A 24,339-nucleotide genomic window follows, 5' to 3' on the forward strand; every position below is an offset into this window, starting at 1 on the left:
AACTGGAAAATTGGGCATCCAAATGGCAGATGAAATTTAATGTGGATAAGTGCAAGGTGATGCATATAGGGAAAAAATAACCCATGCTATAATTACACAATTGTTGGGTTCCATATTAGGTGCTACAACCCAAGAAAGAGATCTAGGTGTCATAGTGGATAACACATTGAAATCGTCGGTACAGTGTGCTGCGGCAGTCAAAAAAGCAAACAGAATTTTGGGAATTATTAGAAAGGGAATGATGAATAAAACGGAAAATGTCATAATGCCTCTGTATCGCTCTATGGTGAGACCGCACCTTGAATACTGTGTACAATTCTGGTCGCCGCATCTCAAAAAAGATACAATTGCGATGGAGAAGGTACAGAGAAGGGCTACCAAAATGATAAAGGGAATGGAACAACTCCCCTATGAAGAAAGACTAAAGAGGTTAGGACTTTTCAGCTTGGAGAAGAGACTACTGAGGGAGGATATGATAGAGGTGTTTAAAATCATGAGAGGTCTAGAACGGGTAGATGTAAATCGGTTATTTACTCTTTCGGATAGTAGAAAGACTAGGGGGCACTCCATGAAGTTAGCATGGGGCACATTTAAAACTAATCGGAGAAAGTTCTTTTTTACTCAAAGCACAATTAAACTCTGGAATTTGTTGCCAGAGGATGTGGTTAGTGCAGTTAGTATAGCTGTGTTTAAAAAAGGATTAGATAAGTTCTTGGAGGAGAAGTCCATTACCTGCTATTAAGTTCACTTAGAGAATAGCCACTGCCATTAGCAATGGTAACATGGAATAGACTTAGTTTTTGGGTACTTGCCAGGTTCTTATGGCCTGGATTGGCCACTGTTGGAAATAGGATGCTGGCCTTGGTCTGGGTTATTTTTCCCTATATGCATCACCTTGCACTTATCCACATTAAATTTCATCTGCCATTCCCCTTATTTTGGTAGCCCTTCTCTGTACCTTCTCCATCTCAATAATATCTTTTTTGAGATTTGCTAAATAAGAGTCCATCCAGCTTAATCGCTTTAAATATCAGGATTAACATCTTAAACCGGGTATAATATGATCTCATTCTCAGTCTAGCTGCGGAATTCTGCAACACAAATTCTAATCTATGCATGTAGATTAGAATTTGGTAATCAGATATATAAGGAATTGCAATAATCAGTAGAGGACAATACAAAAGACAGAACTAAGATATGAAAATCAATCTTCTGTTTCTTTACAGAATTGCATTGGTCTCTTTTCTTCTTCCTCTTGTTGATTTACTTTCTTTAGAATTTTGTTTCCTTCTCTGTGCTTTGTTGTCAGTTCTTCCCTTTCAGATTTTCAATTCCCGATAGGACTTCCTCTGCACGATCACTTGTCTTGACTTCGACCCTCCTGAAGTCTGAACCCTTGGCCTGGTATTACTTGGTTCAGGTGTGAGCCTAATAACTGTATAGAAATCGGTAGAACTTAAATTTTGATTTGTCAAGTAAATATGACTAGCAGCTAGTTGCTATTAATTTCAGTAGTAAAATGTCTCTCTGCAGGTCGTGCTTCATGGTCCTTTCAATCCTTATGAGATCCGGTTTCACAGTATGACACGGGTCTCGAGATTCAGGTATGACGTTGACAGAAAATGCTTTCAGTTGAAGAGACAGTGTCGGACTTGATGAAATGGGAATGTCGTGATGCTTGTGTACAGGCTGGAGCAACAGACTCCACCAGAGCTCAAGATAGTCCAAGTTTGTTCTTCAGGTTGTGTATCTTTCCTGCTGCCCCATAAATAGTAACTGAAAATAAAACCAAGATTCATGCAGAAACCAGTTTTGTTTATTTTTCCAAGAATATAGACAAATTAAATTGAACTGATACAAGTTGTTTTCTTTAACACACTTACATTGGTGCAGCAGAATAGATGAGGTAATGAACAAAACAGCCTTGTGCTGTCCCACTGTGAAAGAAATGTCTGTCATTAGTGTGATGCACTCCAGGCTTTGCTTCCAGTATTAATGTGCTGTAGTTGTATAGTGCATGTGATAGAGCAGGGATCACGGGGAAAGCTTAAAGAGGGCACAGAAGGCTTCACTGTCACTTCTCACGAGGGCTGCGCGAAGCCTGCAGTCCTCTGGCCATCCTTGACTGACTATTCTAGAAATGGAGAGCCTCAGACAACAGGGTGAGTTTCTTAGATCTCTGAAACCACAGGAATACTGCGTTTGGATATGTTTTGCCTTGTGTCCATGCACTAAGGTCCTATTTCTTTCCCCTGACGAGCATGTTTCAGCGGCTTGCGAGTTAGCCTCAGCAAGAATCCTGCATTTTGCAGGGGACATGCTCAAGCAATGGGCAGACAAAAAGGTATTGCATGGACTGACTCTCGGCACAGTCGCATGTCTTTGGTCTGCTTAGAGTATCCCCATTTTGCAGTGTTGGCTCTGGATCTGCTGATTTGGGTACAGAGGTGATCTAGTGTCTTCCAGATGATCCGTTACTCCTGCTACCCTCCTCTAGGAAGCTGCTGAGTCTCTGGATACTGAGAATGAGTTCGCAATTGCTCTGCAGCTCAGGCTGTTTACTTGCTGCTTAACATGATTGGAGATCTTTTCCATGTGCCTTTTTCTCCTAGATGTGTTTGCATGGAAAAGGAGAGCATCAACTCCGTCCTAGTCAACGATGCCCCTGAAGATGTCTACCAGAGAATGCTTGTAGCAGCTTCGCTGTCAGTAAATGCATCTGGTAATTATGCTGGGCTTAGTACAGGATAGTCTTCATATATTCCTGTGCTAGCTGGTTTCTCTCTAGTTTGGTTATTACTGTTCTTACTGCCTGGAAGTATTGCCATAGCCTTGGTATGCAAGTATAGAACAGGCTGTTTCCACAGCATGGAGATCAATACAAAAATCAGTCTCACAAAGACTGATGTTAAAAATCATTCTGAGAAATGACTAGTTTAAACTTTTTGTATTTTCATTATTGCTAGCTAAAAATTATATATTTCCCCTCGTCGCCCTTATTATATATCCTTACTGTTGAACCCCCGATACAGAAGATAAGGTTAGATAGCTCCATTCCTGGCTTTGTTTTGGGTAAAAGCGAATATAAAGTTTGCTTATTTGCAGATGATATGTTCTTATTTCTGCATGACCCATCCCTTTCTTTGGGGAAAACCTTGGGGTTGATTAAGATGTTTGGGGCTTTTGCAGGTTTGAAGATCAATTTCTCCAAATGTGAGGCCTTACCAGTACAGGATTTGGTTTGGATGAATTGGTCAGGGGATTTTCCTTTGGCATGGTCTGCTGGCACCTTGCAATACCTAGGGGTCTGGATACCTCAGAACCTAAATCTTTTGTATTCTTTAAGTACATGTAAACTGATAGAATGCTTGGATGAACAAAAAAGACTGTCCCATTTCATGTTTGGGGAGATGTGCCCTGTTTAAAATGTCTTTGCTATCTAAGTTCTATACGTTACAGATGCTCCCTATATGGTTGAAATCTAAAGATGTTGCTCATTGGCAGTCCTCGCACAATTTATTTGGAGGGGAAAAGTAGCAAAGATAAGCTATGAGACTCTTATGCACTCTAAAGCTTAGGGGGGGAGGGGTGTCTTCGGCTCCCTCACTTTCGCTTCTACAACGTTGCATGCCAACTACGGTTTAGTTGGGAATGGTGCAAGCAATGTTTCAAGTTTGAGGTGCCTAAATAAGTCAATGAAATTCTTTTTCCGTTGAAATTGATAAATGTTCAGATTTCTCGGCAAGTGCTTCTGAGACCAGCGATACTAGCTTGGAGATTTATGTGTAAATGGAGGAGGGCAGAGGGATATAATTCCTATGCAACAGATTTAATAAGAGTTTGTGGGGAACCCTGCGTTTATACCTGGCATACAGAATTCACGCACGGTACAGGAATGGAGTTACAAACTTGGGGAATCTTTATTCTGCTGAGCAAAAGGTGGTGGTGTTTGCGTAGCTACAACAAGGTTGCTGCATTCCCCACTCGCAGTTCTATATATGCTTACAAGCAAGGCCCTACTTCCAAAAGGTTCAGGACCAGATAGCCTGGCACCCCATGGAATTTTCCTGTATTTCTTTTGTTTAAAAAAAAAAAAAAAGTGACCAGATCCTCCAACGCACTTACATTTTGGCATAATTGTCGCTTTATAGGAGCGTCTAGGGAGGTGCTCTTTTCACTCGCATATAAATGGTCGCTGGAATTAGGGGAAAATGTGTCAGTAGAGGCACTAGGTAAATATTTTGCATCAGCTCATATAATAACAATTGAGGCCAAACTGCAAGAAGTGCAGTTTAAGGTCTTGCATATGGCGCAGATAAATAAGGTTTGGGCATATAAAATGCGGGGGGGGGGGGTGGACTCACTTATGTGATAAGTATAAAATGCACAGAAGTACGTTTAGAGATGGACCCAAAAAGCAAAGCGGAAGCCGATCCAGTGAGCTGTGTAACAGTGACGACAAGGAGAATCAGATGATAGCAAGCCCTTTATTAAAATGCCCGACTCTGGCCGAGTTTCGCTCCCTTGCACAGAGCTGCCTCAGGGGCAACTAAAAATGGACATACAAATAATTAAAACACATACAACCAATATTGACTCCACTGTTTATATTTTCATATATATATGACACAAAGTCACCACCTCCATTCTCTGAGCATTACCTCGTTATTCAGTTCTGTATTAATTTTTGTCACACATTTATGTTGTCATTTAATTTATTGCATCCATAAGTATATACATATTCTTATACACATATATATGTAGTTATTTTGTTTTTATGTTTTTCAAACAGAATTATTTTATGAGACATATTTTAAGTGAATGTATGATTATTGTCAGTTTTATATACATGTAATTTTTTTTATATGTATGTGTTTTAATTATTTGTATGTCCATTTTTAGTTGCCCCTGAGGCAGCTCTGTGCAAGGGAGCGAAACTCGGCCAGAGTCGGGCATTTTAATAAAGGGCTTGCTATCATCAGAAGTACGTTTATACATTAGGTAACGCTGTGTCCTACTTTGTTCTCTTTTTTTTTTTTTTTTTTGGGGGGGTGGGGGCAGTATTGTCCTTTCTTGAGAATATTCTATACCAAAACCCACCATTTCTTGGCTCTTTTGTGGTGCTACGTTCGGTGTTGTGGTTAGATGCCACCTCTAAATATAGAGTTAAATATGTTCAAATTATGGTTCTGCTGGCTAAAGCCATTATTCTTGCTCATTGGGTTCAAAACAAGAGTCCTGGTGTTTGATGGGTGGTGGTATAAAGTAGCAAATTGGATGCAGATTGAACATTTGGATGCACTCCTTACCGACAGACGAATGTCCGCTGATTGTGCTCATTTATGGCAACAGACCTTTAGAGCGATGCCAGCCAATACACGTAAAGCACTAATTTCAGGGGCTTTTCTAACACTTAATATAATGTGATTTTTCTTTCTTTCTTTTTTTTTTTTTTTTTAATTTTTATTTATAGAATTTTTAACCTTCCATACAGGTAAACTTATAAGAAAAAATACAATGGATTATGCAGTTTACAGTTTTAAACAAATAAATATTTAAGAAACAGTATTACTACATTACACATAAAGTAAGTTAACTGCAACATTTATCCATGTAATATTAATGAAACGCAAGACAACTCCTATCTTGAGCGATCAAAGAAATTTAGAAATCTTATCTGTTGTAATATTGGAAATAGAGACATTAGTGGCATTTATCATTTTCAAACCGTAATTCAAGATATACCTTGATTTGGACTTACCAAGGAACCTGAGTTTAAAAAGATTTGTAACTGATCAGGTTCAAAAAATACATTCTTAACCCCTTGTTTATTCACTATACATTGGCATGGGAACCTAAGACTAAACTTGGCTCCCCTGCCCACAACTTCATTTCGCAATAAAAGAAATCTTTTCCTACGTTCCTGAGTGGAACGTGTAACATCTGGAAAAACCCATATGGACTGTCCCAAAAAAGGTATCTTTCTATTGCGGAAAAAAGCTTTTAATATCATTTCTCTGTCTTGTGCAAAAACACATTGTATGAACATAGTTCCTCTTTTAGTAGGTTTTTGATGTTTCTAAGAATTGTGTCAGATCCAAGTCTAAATTATGCACTTGATCAGTTGATGTTATAGAAACAGTTTTTGTCATATAAATTTTTGCCAGTGTAGGCATCAATTCTTTAGGAATTTTTAATACTTCCATCAAGTACTTTTTGAACATTTCTAAACGGGAAATCTTTTCAAATAAAGGAAAATTAAGTATACGAAGATTCAAATATCTAATTGAATTTTCAATATTTTCTAGCTTTCTTTGCTGAATTATGTCAGACTTAATCAGTTGTATTTGATTAGTTTGTAAAGTAGAAACCTTTTGTTCTAATTGAGCTATATTTTGCGTATTTGTGGAAATACTTAATTCCATGGGGTGAATTTTCCCTACCAAACTAGAGGTGACATCAACAAGAGAAGATACTGACTTTTCTAAAACCATTATTGCAGTCCATATGGAGTCCATGGTAATTTCAGTAGGTTTAGGAATAGCTGGGCGCAGTATAGTAAACTCAGTTCGTTGGGTATCCACAAGATTACTTGATTCCCTTGATGTTGAAATTTTCTCTCTAGGGGTAGAGGCTATGGGGTAGATTTTAAAAGAAGCGCGATCAGCCTACTTTTGCTTGCGCATCAGACTCAAGCAAAAGTACGCTGGATTTTAGTAGATACGCGCGGAGCCGCACGTATCCACTAAAATCCTGGATCGGCGCGCGCAAGGCTATCGATTTTGTATAGCCTGCGCGCGCCGAGCCGCGCTGCCTCCCCCCGTTCCCTCCAAGGCCGCTCCGAAATCGGAGCGGCCTTGGAGGGAACTTTCCTTTGCCCTCCCCTCACCTTCCCCTCCCTTCCCCTACCTAACCCACCCGCCCGGCCCTGTCTACACCCCCCCCTTACCTTTGTCGGGGGATTTACGCCTCCCGGAGGGAGACGTAAATCCCCGCGCGCCAGCGGGCCTGCTGCGCGCCGGGCCGCAACCTGGGGGCGGGTACGGAGGGCGCGGCCACGCCCCCGGGCCGTAGCCACGCCCCGTACCCGCCCCCAAAACGCTGCCGACACGCCCCCGGAACGCCGCGACGACCGGGCCCGCCCCCGACACGCCCCCCTCCGAGAACCCCGGGACTTACGCGAGTCCCGGGGCTCTGCGCGCGCCGGGAGGCCTATGTAAAATAGGCTTCCCGGCGCGCAGGGCCCTGCTCGCCTAAATCCGCCCGGTTTTGGGCGGATTTAGGCGAGCAGGGCTCTGAAAATCTACCCCTATGATTTCAGGGGAGGTCGACACTTCGTTCCCCCGCATAATGCCCTCCGTGAACCCAGCAGCTCCTGGCTCTGGGATAGTCACTTATGACTAGAGAAACTTCTCTGTCATTCGTTCGTCTTTCTGGTGTTATTAATACTCCTGAGGGAAAAGGAGGGGTAGACGGCGCTCCGGGACTTAAGCTGACTTGTGTGTCCGGCGAACAATCCACACGCTCCTCTGGATTGAATGCCAAGGACTGTCGCGGAGTTATCGAAGCCACTGCTGGAAGCATGAAACCTTCAATCGTAGGTTGCAAGGTAACTGGGGTCTGGGGTCCAACCCCCAACTCCCTAATCCTTGCTTTCCTTTTCGAGTGTGGCATATATTTTTTAAATTATTTATTCAAGGTTTCTACCTTCCCAAAGTCTCTTAAATCCAATAACTGATTATAGGAGTTATCTAACGAGGGTACTCAGAGAGGAGCAGAGAGAGAGAGTTTTTTAATTAAGATAGTACTTACGATTGGTGGAAAACTAAAAAAGTTTGCCGAATCTCAGGCAAAGCCGCGCGCCGGCGGCAGCTGCGCGCCACAGAAGGGGCGGTTTTAAGGCCTACCGTCGCCTTTCTGATGACGTCAGATGTAAGTCCAATCAGGCCGGGACGTGTCCTCACCCTCATAAGAGGCAAATTCCGCTGTTCAAACACCTCTCCGGGTCCTCTCTCCTCTCTCCTTCCCCCGTGATTTTTCTTTCTATATTACCTTGTTCGCACTCTTGCTATAGGGGAACAGTGTTATGTATATATTATAGATCTTTCAGCTGGGGTTAATTGTGATGAGGAAGGGATCCTGTATGTTTGCGTATGAATGTTAGGTGAGATCGTGGATGATGTGTTGTGAGTGGATGGGTGCACTGGTGGATATGTTGCATCTTGGGGTTTATTTTTGGGGGGGTGTTAAGATATAACATAACATTATGGGTGGGGGGGCACATGGGGTGGTGTAAGGACATCATTATTGGGACTAGTTCCCCTGGTATAATGTTCGAGTTTTGCAATCAGTGTAATTCTTCTTTCTCATTGTTCTGAGCTATAGATTATCTGTTTTGTGTATGTCCTGTGAACATGATTATTGTACAGTGACTAGTTTACTTTCTACATTTCTATATACACCTCTTCATGTATGTGTTCCATATATATAAATATATTTTTTAAATTATATATACTTGATATTATCTATATGTATTTGTTTTTTGTTCTGGGTAAAATGAGGAATTTGGATAATGTAAGTATTAACTAGATATATTGTGAACTCTACCAACCATAGAGCATGGCTGCTTGTAAACTATCACACCTTATCCAAGGCTGTTTTTATTGTCTGTCTCTTTGTACACCACCTCCTGGATAGGTGAACCTGGGAGATTTCCTGTTTAGTTCGGCACCCAGTATCCCTTCCTCCTTACGTCTAACCACAAAACTTTATAGTAATCTAAATGGGTAGTGATATTAGCATGGCTGTTGTCCAAACATCCAGTCTTCTAGGTCCTCGTGGCCTTTCCAGATGGTATACCACCACTGTTAACCTGCTGCACTGACCCAGTAAACAAGGTACATGTAGCCTTTCAGACATATTCAGCTACATGAGTGCCTGGATTTCTAGTTATTACTATATGTGCAGCCTGCCAGACACTCAACTGCTAGATAGTTCTGTTGATGGTGTAAACATCATGGTATTCCTGGAACATAACTCTATTGTGGTAGCTGACAAATTGATGCAATGATGGTTACCTAAATTAGGTTTTGGTTATTGCCTTTGATCTCATTTTAATCAGGCTCCACAATGCTGTTGAGGGAGACTTCACTGATGCCGAATATTCCTGGACTCCCAGCTCTTCTCAGCATGCTGTTTGCTCCCGTGATGGAACTAAGGTACGTGGCAGCTGAAATTTCCACAGAGCACCACTGTGCATGAGTTTTTTAGATTTCTTCTCTGCCTTTTACAACAGGTGCCCCAGGCAGTGTATACTAGAGATGTGCATTGGGGGGTTTTTTCGGTTCGGGTTTCATTTTGAGGCCCCTGCGGGAAATTTCGTTTATCCTGTGGTATGGGGTTTTTTTTTTCGTGGGCCCCCGATTTTCGTGTTAGTGTGCACTAACATTTTAAAGTTAGTGCGTGTTAACACAAACTATGAAGTTTTCCAAAATTTCAGAAAAATTCTGTTCGTTTTTTGTCGCCCCCAAACCATGCCGAATCAGACAATTTTGTTGAAATTGTCTAATTTGGGGAAAACGAATGCACATCTCAAGTGTATACTTGAATCAATCATTTTAAAGTACAAAAAAAAATGAATACAAATTATGATATAAAAGGGAACAAAGATCCACTGTACCACAATAAATTCACATGTAACAAAGACATGACACCAGTACTTAACTATGATAGCCGCATTAAACAGTGATAAAGTTAAGAATGAATATCGGTAGTTAGCTGCATAACCTGTACAGCTAACTCGCTCCACCCCGATCTGCCCACTACACACCCACACATTATGTGACTAACTTTTTAGCCATGTAAGTAACTTATGCAGCCAATCAGCTGCTGAATGTAGGCGCGTATTCGGCAGCCCCTACTTACCCGCATAAATTACACTTATCCAGCTAAGTAGCACTGAATGATCTCTAAATAAATTAAAAATAAATTACCAGGTTCTTCAGATCTACAACAATCAATTTTATCCACAAATTTAAAAAAAAAAAAACTAAGCATAGAAAATGGCATCTAATTCTCAGTGTTGAAAGTTAGGCAGGCTGCCAGTGTGAATTGGGGCCCGCATCCCCTAAAGAGACTTCTAGTCCAAGTCAAGTCATATCCCCCAGATGCTTTGAGAACAAACATTCTTTAAGCTTTCTTCTGAAGAAAAGGAAATTGGTTTCAAATCTTTCATTCCTTGGTAAGGAATTCCATAGGTCGGAGGAAGCTCCTGAAGAAGCCCTAGTTGTAGTCTTTACAGGCACTCAGCCGATAGAGAAGTGATGGATGGGCTGATGTCATCGGCCTGTTCAGAGTATACCAGCAGAGGTGGGGCCCATGTGATGCATGATTCAAAATGTTGTCAGTAGCAGCTTTACACTGGATACGTGTTTGCCCTGGCAACCAATGAAGAGCTCGCCACCTGTTTTAACCAGGGCCAATCTTACTTTGGCATTTTCTATTGTAGTTTAACAATTATTTTGATCTCTTTTTTTAATTATTATTTAATTTATTATTTAATTATTTTTTTAATTATTTTTTTAATTATTTTGATAGATGCACATCCTAAGAATTACAGTAATACAGATTAGATAAGTCCAAATAAGGATGAAATTGAAAAATTAAGCAGAACTTTATTATACATTTAGACTATTGTAATGCACTCTACCTAGGTTTACCCGATTCATCAATTCACCCATTACAACTAGTCCAAAATAGTGCAGCTCACTTATTATCTGGTACCCCTATTCGCAATCATATAACCCCTATTTTACAATCTTTTCACTGGCTCCCCATAAAATACAGGATAAAGTACAAAATACTCTCAATCATTCACAGCTTAATCTACAATTCTTCCTCCACCTGGCTATGCACCTTACTTCGTATCTACAAACCCACCCGACATCTAAGATCACTTACTCAAAATCTCCTAGACATTCCATCCCCACGACAGGCCAGATTAGACATAACCAGAAAAAGAGCATTTTCAGTTGCAGGACCTTCTCTTTGGAACTCTTTACCCAACCCTCTCCGTCTAATATCAAACCCTCATCAATTCAAAAAAGCTCTTAAAACTTACTTTTTTCAACATGCATTTAATAACTCCTCTAAGTATACTGTCAACAAATCTGAAGTGCCCACCTCTTCAACCTCATCCATCTGACTCATATTACTCCAATTCTGCTCACTTGACACATATTACCTCAATTTTTCACTCAATCTTTTGTTTCACTCCCTTCATTTTCTGGGATATATTTATCTGATAACTCACCACTTCTTCCCTCCCCCCCTTTCGCCTTTTTGCTTCTCCTATTCTGTTTACCATGGCACGCTTCTATTATTATTATTATTATTGTTTCATTTTTAATTAACAATTTTATTTTAAGCTAGTAATTACCTAGCTATTTAACTAAATTTATGTATTTTTATTTTATTTAACTTGCATTTTATTTTTCATTTTATTTTAAACTATTGTAAACCGTTTTGATAAAATTTTATTTTAAAAAGCGGTATATAAATACCTTTAAATAAAATAAATAAAAATAATAAATAAAATATACAGCTTCACTTAACCACTTTTCCTGTTTGGGTCTTGAAGTACAGACAGTAGAACTCTTAAATTCTTAACTTGCATTTTAGGGACACTCTTTTCAATGTTTGGAGGCTCATCCTATTTTAGGAGAGCTCTATTACTAAGCCACAGGATCTCTTGTCTTTTCCCTGTTTTAACTTGTTTGTTGTTCATCCAGTCTGATATTTCAGCTAAACATAGGTTCAAGGCATTAATTGCATCACCAGCATTGACCCAGAAGGCTATAGAGATCAGTATATCAGCATATAGCCAGGATAAAACTCCTGAACCTTGAAGCTAATGAAATTGAAGATCCTTGAGGCAAGCCATATGCTATCAGTCAAGGTACCAAGGAACAGTCCTGCCACCTCAGTCTGGGATCATCCCATCTGAAAGGACTTCAGCCACTGAAGTACGGGCCTCCTAGGCTTGCCTGCAAACATCTTTTCCCTGTACGTATCCGGATCAGTCCAGGACAGCTGGGGTTTGCCTCCCCTCCAGCAGATGGAGACAGAAGTTTTTACAGACTCCGTCCTATACCCCTGAAGTGCCACCTAGAGTCTGTCGGTATTTCTCTGTCTCCAGCAGATGGTGGAGGTGCAAAACCTTTAGTCTGGGCTAGGTGTTAGGAATTTTTTTGCTGAAACTTGGTGGTTCTTAAAAAAAAAAAAAAAAAAAAGTTAGAGAGGTAGTGAGAGGGTATAGGTAGGAGTTGCAAAAAAAAAAAAATCACCGGGAAGAGACAGGCGGATGCCTGTTTAGCCTCCCAGGGGGTTGTTAGGTCCTGGTGGGACCATCCCCCTGGTAGTCGAGGCTTTAGAGCAGAGGGTTGGGAACCCTGACACTGCTAGAGTCTGAGAGCGATACCTGAGTGGGGCCCGGCTCACTCGCTCTCCGCAGGACCGCACTGACAGAGCAAAAAAAAAAAAAACAAAGCAGCAGGAATTTTTCTCCAGCCTAGCGGTCACTCCAGGTCTTCTCCTTTCCAACGCTGTTTTTTGCTGTCTGATCTTGCGTCGCGTTCCTGGGGGGGAGGCTGTTCGGCGCCGCGGTTCTTTTTTCGGATTTGCTGGTAATCGAGGCTGGGGATCATGCCTCGTGGTGTGGCCTGCTTGGCCTGCGGCAGTGCATGCACACCTTTCGCACACTGGAATTTGCATGCCTTGTCGGGCGATGAAGGGCCTTCAAAGCGGCCACTTCAACACAAGCCTGCAGGGGACAGCTCCAAGTTGTGCCGGGAGCCTGGGAGGCCCAAATGACAGTGTCAGCCTCTGGAACTTTTTCGCCTCGGTGGAGGGACTGAAGCCTTGTTGCAGACCCTCAGGGATCAAGAGAAGGCAGCACTGGGGGAGGGCATCTCCCCACCACCTCTTTCCCCTAGGCCTGCTGCCCCTGGGGGGGGGGGACGAGTTGCCAGAGGAGCATGACGATTTATTGGAGGAGGAACAGGACAAGGACTCTGAGGGGTCTTCCTCCTCATTCTCCTCAGAGTTCGTCTGGTTCATGCACAAGGTCTTCAAGGCCCGGAAGACTGTTAGGGACCACCGTAGCAAGGTCCAACGTTGGCTTTCATAGTCGGCCAGGGTCGTGAAAGGCCCTTCTTCATGGAAGCGCGTCAAGTCACCTGGTGGCACACAGGATCCTAAGGCAAAGCGCCCGCTCCAGTCTTTTTCCTGTCTGGAGGAAAGTTCAGATCTGTACACCTCGGAGGACAGGCGTTCTCCGCCGCGGGCCCCGGGAGAGGGGCTGGATGCGGATCCGGATCCTCAACTCCTACCAGCCAAGCAGGCGGGCTTGCCTATGGTGGAGGGCAATGACCTTAAGGTGGTATGCTTGTTCTGGAAGGAGGAACTGGGTCCCCTTATCCCCAGCCATTTTGGAGGAGCTGGGCATCGACCTGCTTCCAGAGGACTCCTGTTTTGGGGCCATGGATCCGGTGATGGTGGGCCTCAGGGGTCCAACCTGTTCCTTTCCATATGTCAGTTACAGATCTCTTGTTCAAGGAGTGGGACACTCTGGACCTTGTTTTGAAGGTGGGTCGAGCTATGGGCAAGCTGTATCCACTTCCGGAGGAGGCTCTGGAGATGCTCAAGGCCCCTGAAGGTGGACACCGCAGTCTCAGCTGTAACTAAGACGACAACTATTCCAGTCACGGGAGCCACTGCCCTGAAAGATTTGCATGATCTGAAATTGGAGTTACAGCTGAAGAAGATATTTGAAATGTCGTCCCTGGGGGTCTGAGCGGCGATATGCAGCAGTTTTGCGCAGCGTGCCAGTCTCCGCTGGGTACAGGATTTACAGGTAGCTGCATCCCTCTCCGATGCGGAAGTGGTGCGAGCCGGCCGTCTAGAGGCGGCGGTGGCGTACAATGCGGGCATGCTGTATGACTTGTTGCGGACTTCAGGTAGAACCATGGTTTCGGCTGTCTCAGCTCGTCGGCTTCTCTGGCTTAGACATAAGTCGGCGGATGTCTCGCAGCTGGGTTCCTTGCCCTTCAAAGGTAAGTTGCTATTTAGGCAACAGCTGGAGGACATGATTAAGTCTCTGGGAGAGAACAAGGTCCATCGGTTGCCGGAGGATAGACCCAGATCGAGGGGGTCCTTTCCTCAGCGGGCAAGATTTCAGGGCAATAGTTGTTTTCGAGCCTCACGGTCCACCGGATATTCCTTTCGCCCAGGAACCGGCGGCCAAACTACCTGGAACCAGTCGTTTCGAGGATGTCGACCCGCCAGAGATGGTGCATCCCAGTCTCATGGGGGAACAAAGTCTGTGCAATGAAGTGAGGCTGGTCCACTCTTCCGTGTCAAGGATCAGGGGAAGGTTATCCCTGTTCCTAGGGGAGTGGGCCGATCAATGGGTCCTCAGCATAATTAGATCATAGCTACATTTTAGATTTTGGTCGACCGATCAAGGAGAATTATACATAGTGTCCCCTTGCACGTACCACTAAAAGCGCAGGGCAGTGCAAGACACTCTGCAGCGCTTAAAAGACCTTGGCGCCATAGTTCCCATACCCAAAGGGGGAGCTCAGGCGAGGAAGATACTCTATCTACTTTGTGGTGCCCAAGAAAGAGGAAACATTTTGTCCCATACTCTATTTAAAAAGGGTCAATCGCATTCTAAAGGTGCCTTGGTTTTGGATGGAAACTCTTCGCTCTGTAATAGTGTCTGTTCACAGGGGAGAATTCTTGGCATCCCTGGATCTGACTGAGGTTTACCTGCACATACCGATACATCCAGACCATCAGAAGTATCTGCAGTTCACGATCTTGGGGCACCATTTCCAGTTTTGCGCTCTAACCGAGGAGCGGCTATCCAAGCTCATCTCTCAGGTGGAGTCATTGTGAACCATGTCTCATCCCAGGGCCTGGGATTATTTACAGGTCTTGGGCTCGATGGCTTCCACTCTCGACCTGGTGCCATGGGCCTTTGCACATATGCGTCCTCTACGGTCAGTTTTGCTTTCTCTGTGGAACCCTCTTTCCCAGTGATTCCAGGTTCTCCTGCCACTGAGGGACTCGGCGCGCTCCAGTCCTCTTTGGTGGCTTTCCCCACACCACTTACGCCAAGGGGTCTATTTGGAAATCCCAGCTTGGATGGAGGTGACCACTGATGCCAGTCTCTCCAGCTGGGGAGCAGTTTGTCAAGGGACAGTGGTACAGGGACAATGGACGAGGACGGAGTCCTCTTGATCGATCAATCGGCTAGAAACCAGAGTGGTTCGATTGGCGCTCCAAGCACTCCTTCCCTTAGTCGAGGCGAGATCAGTGAGGATACTCTCCGACAATGCGACGACGGTGGCTTACATCAGTCATCAGGGCGGAACCAGAAGTCGACCGATGGCAGCGGAGGCTCAACTATTAATCTCCTGGGCAGAGCACCACCTCTACTGGATAGCGGCCTCCCACATTGCAGGGGTGGACAATGTTCAGGCGGATTTTCTCAGCCGCCATCAGTTGGATCCAGGAGAGTGGGAACTCTCAGACTGTCTTCTGTGCGACCGTTGGTCCAAGCCAGCCAAGGACCTGATGGTGACTTACCGCAATGCCAAAGCTCCCATGTTTTTCAGCCACCGGTGGGAGACAGGGGCCAAAGGATTAGACGCTCTGGTTCTTCCCTGGCCAGGGGACATTCTGTTGTACGTCTTTCCGCTGTGGCCATTGGATGGCAAGGTCCTTTGCCGAATTGAGGTTCACACTGGCAGGGTGAGTCTGGTGGCGCCAGAGTGGCCGAGACGCCCGTGGTTCGTGGATCTCCTGAATCTAGCGATGGAAGGTCCGCTGCGCTTTCCTCCATCTCCGGGCCTTCTGCGTCAGGATCCTGTTTGTTTCGGAGAGGCGGATCACTTTTGTCTAGCGGCTTGGCTTTTGAAAGGCGGAGATTAAGGAATAAGGGTTACTCTGATTCGGTTGTGACTTTTACGGTCCCGTAAGACTTCTACGTGTAGGGCGTATGTTGGAGTTTGGCGAATATTTGAAACCTGGTGTATAGAACATGGGGTGCAGTTGACCAGGGCTTCGGTTCCAGACGTGCTGGATTTTTTGCAGGCCAGTTTGGCCAAGGGATTGGCATTTAATTTCCTGCGGGTCTGGGTGGTGGCCTTTGGCTCTTTTTGTGGAAAGGTGCAGGGGGTTGTGCTCGCCTCTCACCCGGATGTGGCTTGTTTTCTGAGAGGAGCTAACATCTGCATACCCCGGTCCGGTCTCCTTGTCCCTCATGGAAACTAAACTTGGTTCTCCACACCCTTTGTAGTGCTCCCTTTGAGCCATTGAAAAAGCAACCCTAAAGGATCTGATGCTGAAGGTTGTTTTTCTGGTGGCTATTTCTTCAGCAAGGTGGGTTTCTGAGCTTCAGGCCTTATCTTGTAGGGAACCTTTCTTACAGATTTCAGAAGCAGGGGTTTTCGTAAGAACAGTTCCCTCTTTTCTATCGAAAGTAGTGTCCTCTTCATTTAAACCAGTCAGTAGAGCTGCCTTCCTTTGCAAGTCTAGACTCCTCTACTCCAGAGTCTAGAGAGTTACGGAAGTGGGATGTAAAGAGGGTGTTGTTGCGGTACTTGGAGGTTACCAACAGTTTCTGTCTCTCGGACCATCTGTTCGTGCTGTGGAGTGGACCCAGGAAGGGTCAGAAGGCTTTAAGAGCCACGATAGCTCGCTGGTTAAAGGAAGCGATTGTTTCGGCGTACCTGGTTCAGGGCCGTCTTAATTCCATCTGGGCTTAAGGCTCATTCTACTCTGTCGCAGGCGGCTTCATGGGCGGAATGTCAGCAGGTGTCGCCGCAAGAGAGTTGTAGGGCGGCTACCTGCAAATCTTTACATACCTTTGCCAGACATTATCGTCTGGATGTCCGGGCCCGGTTCTTTTGTAGCCAACTTGCTCCAAGCGGGACTCTGTCCCACCCTGGTTAGGAAAGCTTTGGTACATCCCAGCTGTCCTGGACTGATCCGGGTATGTACAGGGAAAGGAAAATTGATTCTTACCTGCTAATTTTCATTCCTGTAGTACCACGAATCAGTCCAGACGCCTGCCCTGGGGAACATGGAGAGTCCGCTCGGCCAGTAGCTAATCATACTTTCTGCAAGTTTATGGATTGCCCCCCTTTTTCAGGGAAAGATTATGGGCATGATTTCATTCGTTCATTCAGTTTCAGGCTTAGGGAAGAGGTTGTTGTTGAAGTTATGGTTTCTATATTTTCTGCTTGGGTTCAGTGTAATGCTGACAGACTCTAGGTGGCACCTCGGGTATAGGACTGAGTCCGTAAAAACTTCTGTCTCCATCTGCTGGAGGGGAGGCAAAAACCAGCTGTCCTGGACTGATCCATGGTACTACAGGAACGGAAATTAGCAGGTAAGAACCAATTTTCCTTTAAGCAGGATCAGATTAAGCAGATTGAAGGCACGAGACAGGTCTGAGAGCACTGTTTGTACCCCCTTGCCCTTATCCAAGATAGCATTGCATCATTAGGTGTAATTGTTTAATATTACGTTAATGTTATCTCTCCAGTTTTTTTTCCTGTTTCTCTATTTAGTTTTCTCTAACTATTGAACTGTTGTCCCCTTCCCTTTTCCCTGTTCTTCGTACTTTTCATCTACTGTTTGATGTAAACCGATATGATGTACCCACTAATATCGGTATAAATAGCCTCTAAATAAATAAAATAAATTGTTTAATACAGAGGTGGCCAAAAGAAAATTTGGTTCTTACCTGATAATTTTCGTTACTGTAGTACAAAGGATCAGTCCAGACTCTTGGGTTCATTCATCCATGCCAGCAGGCGGAGACAGAGAAAGTAAAACGAACACTGCTTTATATATCCTGATGCCCCCTGCAGTTCCTCAGTATTAATCTGTACCAAAGCTGAATCTAAACAAACCATCATTAAAAACAAAACCCCATTGAAAATAAACTTCTTCTGATATCTGTAATGTACAACAGTAAAGCAGATGACTCTCCATCCTCCTTAACCCCTGGACGGGACTCTGGACTGATCCTTGGTACTACAGAAACGAAAATTATCAGGTAAGAACTGAATTTTCTTTTCCCTGTACATACCTGATTAGTCAGACTCCTGGGATGTACCAAAACTTCCTAAATGGGGTGGGACCTGGAGAGTTCCGCTCGTAACATGCTTTCGCCAAAGGACCGAGACTCCCGATCTGCCACATCCAGTCTATAATGTCTTGCAAAGGTATGCAGTGACTTCCAAGTCGCCGCTCTACAAATCTCTTGTGGCGATATCAAGTGAGCCTCTGCCCAAGAGGCCAACTGAGATTGGGTGGAATGAGCTCTTAAGCACTCCGGTACTGGCTTACCTTTGAGAATGTAAGCTGATCCAATAGCTTCCTTAAGCCACCTGGCAATGGTGGTCTTGGAAACTTGAAGCCCCTTTTTTGGACTGCTCCACAAGATGGTCAGATCGTCTAAAACCATTCGTGACCTTAAGATAGCGAAGCAACGCTCGACGGATGTCCAATAGCCGAAGCTCACGAGCATGTGGTTCTGAATCAGTCAAATCTGAAAAAGCTGACAACTCCACTGACTGATTAACATGAAACAAAGGTACCACCTTCGGGAGAAAGGATGGAACTGTCCGTAAAGACACCCCTCCGATATCTTCAGAAAAGGATCACGACATGACAAAGCCTGTAACTCTGAAATTAGTCTTGCAGAGCAAATGGCTACCAAGAAAACAACCTTCAAAATCATATCCTTCAAAGTCACATCCTTCAGCGTCACCCTATGTATGGGTTCAAAGGGAGCCTCGCATAAACCTCGAAGAACCAAGTTGAGGTTTCAAGGAGGACAAACTCTCCTCACCAGTGGTCGCAGATTCTTGACCCCTTGAATAAAACGAACCACATCCGGATGAGAGGGACAAGCGATAGTCATCCAGGTTTCCCCACAGACGTCAGTGCCGCCACATGAACTCTAAGAGTTGAAAGCAAGGCCCTTGACCAAACCGTCCTGTAAGAAAGATAACATGTGTGACACGGAAGCGCGCAAAATCCTGAATCCCCTTTGCCACACACCAGGACTCAAAAACCTTCCCGACTCGAACGTACGCCACTGAAGTGGACTTCGCCTAGATTTGAAGGAGTGTAGTAATCACTGGTTCCGGGTATCCTTTCGACCTTAAATGCCTCCTCTCAAAAGCCATGCCCCTAGACAAAAGCAATCTGCCTGATCCAAAAATACAGGACCCTGATGTAGTAGACCGGGAAGATGACTAAGTCATAAAGGACCCTCGACTGCTAGATTTAACAGATCTGCGAACCAAGGACAGCATGGCCATTCCAGAGCCACTAGCACCACCTCCCCTGGGTGTCTCTCTATTCGCCGCAGGATCTTGCCCACTAGAGGCCAAGGAGGGAGCATATAGAGCAGAACTCCCCGCAGCCAGGGAAGGACCAGAGCATCTACGCCCTTAGCGCCATAGATGCGTCTGCTGAAAAACAGAGGAGCCTTTGCATTGTGACAGGTCGCCATCAGATCGACCCGTGGACAGCCCCACTTCTTGCGAATGAGGTGCATCACGGCATACGACAACTCCCATTCTCCCGGATCCAGAAGCGTGCGACTGAGATAATCGGCTTGTACATTCTAGACTCCGGCAATATGAGATGCCGAGATTTGGACTAAATTCTGTTCTGCCCACCAGATCAAGTCCTGAATTTCCAACGACACCACATGGCTCTTGGTGCCTCCTTGACTGTTTACGTAGGCTACAGTTGTCACATTGTCTGAGAGAACTCACACTGACCGTCCTTGGAGTAAAGGCTGAAAGGCAAGCAAAGCCAAACGCACTGCCCTGACATCCAACCGATTGATAGACCAAGATGCCTCTATGTTCGACCAGGATCCTTGAGCCGCTTGACTCTGACAAACTGCTCCCCAACCAGAGAGACTTGCATCCATGGTCAGGATCACCCAATCCGGAATCTCCAAGGATACCCTTCGCAGGAGGTTGGGAGTGTGTAGCCACCACGACAGACTGTCCTTGATCTCCGGAGGAAGAGAAACGGGCTGGTGATACTTCGCCGACACCAGACTCCACTGGGCCAGAAGCACTCTCTGAAGGGGACACATATGAGCAAAAGCCCACGGCACCAGCTCCAAGGTGGAAGTCTTGGAACAGAGGACCTGTAACACATCCCAAGCTCTGGGGACTCTCAGCTGCGCCAATCACTTGAGTCTGCAATTGTAGTTTGCGGACCCTCTCATTCGTCAGAAAGACTCTGCCTTTGTTGGTGTTGAAGAACACTCCCAGATACTCCAGAGTCTGTGATGGTACCAGGTGGCTCTTTGCCAAATTCACCACCCAGCCTAACAATCGCAATGTCCGAAGTACCGTCTGCACCGCTGTGTGGCAACTGGCTTCCGACTTTGCCCGAACAAGCCAATCGTCCAGATAGGGATGAACGAGGACCCCCCCCTGCTGACGTAACGCCGTCGCAACAACCACCATGATCTTGGTAAAGACCCAAGGCGTCATGGCCAATCCGAACAGGAGCGCCTGAAACTGGAAGTGCTGCCCCAAGACCATAAACCTCAGGTAGCGTTGATGGTCCCAAGGAATAGGGATGTGAAGATATGCTTCCGTCAGATCTAGGGACGCTATGAACTCCTGAGTGTGCATTGCTGCTATCACAGAGTGTAACTTCTCCATCCGAAAACGGGGAAACCCTCAACGCCATGTTCACTCATTTCAAATTGAGAATGGGGTGAAAGGTTCCCTCCTTCTTCGGGACTACAAAGTAAATCGAATACCGCCCGGTTCAAAGTTCCTCCGGAGGCACAGGCACCACGGCCCCCAAGCATTGCAACCTGCGCAGAGTCTCCCGCACTGCCCTGCGCTTCTGCAGCGAGGTGCAGGAGGAGATTAGGAACAGGTCGCAGACGGGCCGAGCAAATTCTAAGGCATAAGTCTCTTATCACACTGAGTACCCACTGATCCTGTGTGATCTTGGCCCACTCCCCGTAAAACTATGCTAACCGACCTCCTACAAAAGGAACGGCGGAGTGGGCCGGCCTCCTTTCATTGAGCAGATTTGGGTCCAGAGGCAACGGCATTGCTGGAGGTCCTGAAGGGTCTGTGGCCCCCTCGAAAGGGCTGCCCCCAGGACTGACCTCTGGGCGAGAAAGACCTCTGTGCCGCCGCCCCCACAGGGTGCGGTGGACAAAACCTGCGAGTGTCCCGAAAACACGACCGAGTGGAAAATTGCGTCTACCCCGAGGCCTGTCTTCTGGCAAGTGAGGCACCTTTACTGTCTACCAACTGCTTCACAATCTGATCCAAGTCCTCCCCAACAGGAGATGACCCTTAAAAAGTCCACGGACCAGTTACGAAGCCAGAGCAGGCATCGTGCCGACACCGCAGCCCCCATAATACGGGAGGACGTCTGGACAACATCATACAATGCATCTGCTACAAACGCAATCGCCGATTCCAACCGGTCTGACTGAGCTGCTTGTGCATCCGTGAGTGTCTGCTCCTCCTGGGAATGCTGCATCCAGCGTAAGCAGGCCCTCTGCATGAGGCTGGAACAAATAGCCGCGCGAAGACTCAGAGCCGAGACCTCAAAAATCCTTTTGAGCTGAATCTCTAGCTTGCGACCTTGAACGTCCTTCAAGGCTGCCGTCCCCGTAACTGGGATAGTCGTCTTTTTCATAACGATGGAGACTGCAGCATCCACCTTGGGAAGGGCAAACAACTCTAGGGTCTGTTCCGGCAAAGCATAAAGCTTAGCCATAACCCTACCGACTCTCAATCCCGCGTCTGAAGTATTCCATTCGTGCTCCACCAATGTCTTAGCATACTCATGATACAGGAACCCGGCGGAGGAACGCCTCATGCCCTGTAAGACAGGATCTGCACCGTCCTTGCGAGAGTCGTCGGGCGGAGACTGGAGTCCCAGCTCCTCCAGGACCTGAGGAAGGAGGGGGGGGGGGGGGGGCGCTAGTTCGCCTCTACGGAACAACCTGAGGATCTTGGGGTCAACCCCCTCTGCTGCAGGCCCAGAATCCAAGTCTCCACCTGGGTCAGCGTCCACCGGCTAGTGTTGTCCCTGGACCAGCGGGATCCCCCTGTGGTGCCGGTGTGGGCACGCACAACCGTCGTGTGGGCGCAGTGCCTCCCTGCGACACCCCCTGCATGCCCTGACCTGAAGCAGAGTCATGCAACAATCCACCCTGGGACAAGCCAGGCTCCGGGAGCAAAGGAGGGGGATGTACAAAACGGTCACTGACCCTCAGCCGCCCCCCCCCCGCCTTAACCAAACAGGGTTAGGGGCTCCTCATGAGCAACCCTGACCCCCTGGGAGGAAGGCTCAACCTAGAATCAAAGATTCCCAAAAAAAAACACTGGACCAAACTGCAGGGTTCAAGCATAAGACCTCCACTGCTGGAGACAGAGAAATACTGAGGAACTGCAGGGGGCATCAGGATATATAAAGCAGTGTCAGTTTTACTTTGTCTCTGCCTGCTGGCAAGTATGAATGAACCCAGGAGTCTGGACTGATCAGGTACGTACAGGGAACTCAGGATCTTGAGAACCACAAATAGGTCTGGTTTTCAGGATATCCACAATGAAATATGTATGAGAAAGGCATGCTCTGCCTCCATTATATGCAAATCTATTGTGTATTCATTGTGGATATCTTAAGTCAGGCCTTTTTGTGTCTCTTGAGGACCCGCATTGGCCACCCCTGGTTTGATACTCACAGTACTTCAGTTAGACATGGCATTTTTGATAAATGTCGATATTGTGACTTGAGATGTCATGTAGTTTTGCAACATGGTTTGGATGGCCTGGCATCTTTCATTGTTCTACCTGCTGGGCACTTCAGCTTCTCATCTTCCTCTTGTCTCCCTAGGGTAGATCAAAGTGGAAGAGAATTCACTGGTACCTTGTGCGGCCTGGGCTGTAACACCAAAGATGGTACGCCGGTGTTTCCAGAGCATGACCTTGAGCTGACATTTGATGTGCGTGTTGATGTAGATGACATTGTTGAGGTAAAATCGGCAGAGGATTTTTTTTTCCCTTGTTCTGTCAGCACAAGCCATAGCAGCAAGCTTCTACCTTGCCCTTTTTAATTTGGGAAGTCTAAAAACCTTTGGTCAAAGCTTGGATATTGCCTTTTTTTTTTCTTTTTTGGGGTGGACTCATAGGTACTAGTTTAATGGATATTAGCTAGGTCCTAGTTCTTTGCCAAGTTTGGTACAATGTCATTAAATGTTCTCCTATTGCTTAACGTTTTAATGGCGCTACTAGACATACATAGGGCTGCAGAACGTGGGAGGTCGGACAGATTATAGCGAAGAGCTGACCTTAGAGTGAGCATCTTGTCCAGCCATGTGCGAGTAAGGGGGGCTCTGTTCTGGAACATGCATGTATTTTTTTATGTTTGCATTTGAATGCTGTGCATGTACATGCAGAATTTGTGTTCATTTTGTTTTTAAAGCAGCATTTTATTTTTGTAAGGTAGATTTTAATTCTGCAGTAGAAATCCTCTGAGACCTGGAAAAAAAAAAAAAAAAAGTACATGGATTTATAAAACTGTCATGCTAACTACAAATAGGGTTTTTAAAAAAATAAATATTTTGAATTAAGTTTTAGGCACGACGTCTCTTAACCTGCAATTTTTGGAGAAGCTTTTTCAGTGTGCTAATGAATTCTAATTACAGATAAATATCATACGGACAGCCATTAACAATTTGGTCTGCAGCAGGACAAATGACCTGCCCAATCTCTGTCAAGAGAGGACTGCAAAGCTGCAAGAGGAAGCCCGCCAAAAACTTCTGAAGTAAGGTGACTTGCTGCCCCTCTGTAGGAAAAGTCTGTTCAGTTTGCTTTGGTCATTACAGGGGTAATGTTAGGCCAGAGCCCATGCACTGGGGCACGCTTCCCAAAGCCCCTGCATTGATGGGCACTGAATCTGGCCACTAGGTGTCACCCTTGTGTAGCGACTGCAGCTCCCTTCCCTCTTTGAAGCATTCCCAACCCCAGCCAAGCTGGGAGCGAGTCAGGGACCTTTGGCGCTGCCTCCAAGCTGGCCCTGCGATACCTTTTTAAAGGGCCAACATAAAAAGAAGGCATGGGGGGGTAACCTGCACAGAGCAGCAGTTACAACCCTTAGCAATTTATTGGGCAGATTAAATGAACTGTTTGGGTCTTTAACTGCTATCATTTGCTGTTACTATGCTATTGTAGTACCTTGCAGACAGCCTCT

The 24,339-nt window shown here is 45.6% G+C and overlaps 1 protein-coding gene across 2 annotated transcripts in view; it reads left to right on the forward strand.

Annotated features, from left to right (window-relative positions):
* TDRD9 (tudor domain containing 9) overlaps positions 1–24,339 on the forward strand; it is a 292,409-nt gene that overhangs the window by 243,356 nt on the left and 24,714 nt on the right. For both annotated transcript variants that reach the window (XM_029598050.1, XM_029598051.1), the window contains 5 exons: positions 1,534–1,604; positions 2,613–2,722; positions 9,122–9,218; positions 22,984–23,122; positions 23,795–23,913. In XM_029598050.1, the coding sequence (XP_029453910.1) occupies positions 1,534–1,604; positions 2,613–2,722; positions 9,122–9,218; positions 22,984–23,122; positions 23,795–23,913 (536 nt within the window). The remainder of the gene's footprint in view (positions 1–1,533; positions 1,605–2,612; positions 2,723–9,121; positions 9,219–22,983; positions 23,123–23,794; positions 23,914–24,339) is intronic.

The sequence above is a fragment of the Rhinatrema bivittatum genome, chromosome 4 (genome assembly GCF_901001135.1).
Source record: "Rhinatrema bivittatum chromosome 4, aRhiBiv1.1, whole genome shotgun sequence".
NCBI classification, from domain to species: Eukaryota; Metazoa; Chordata; class Amphibia; order Gymnophiona; family Rhinatrematidae; genus Rhinatrema; species Rhinatrema bivittatum.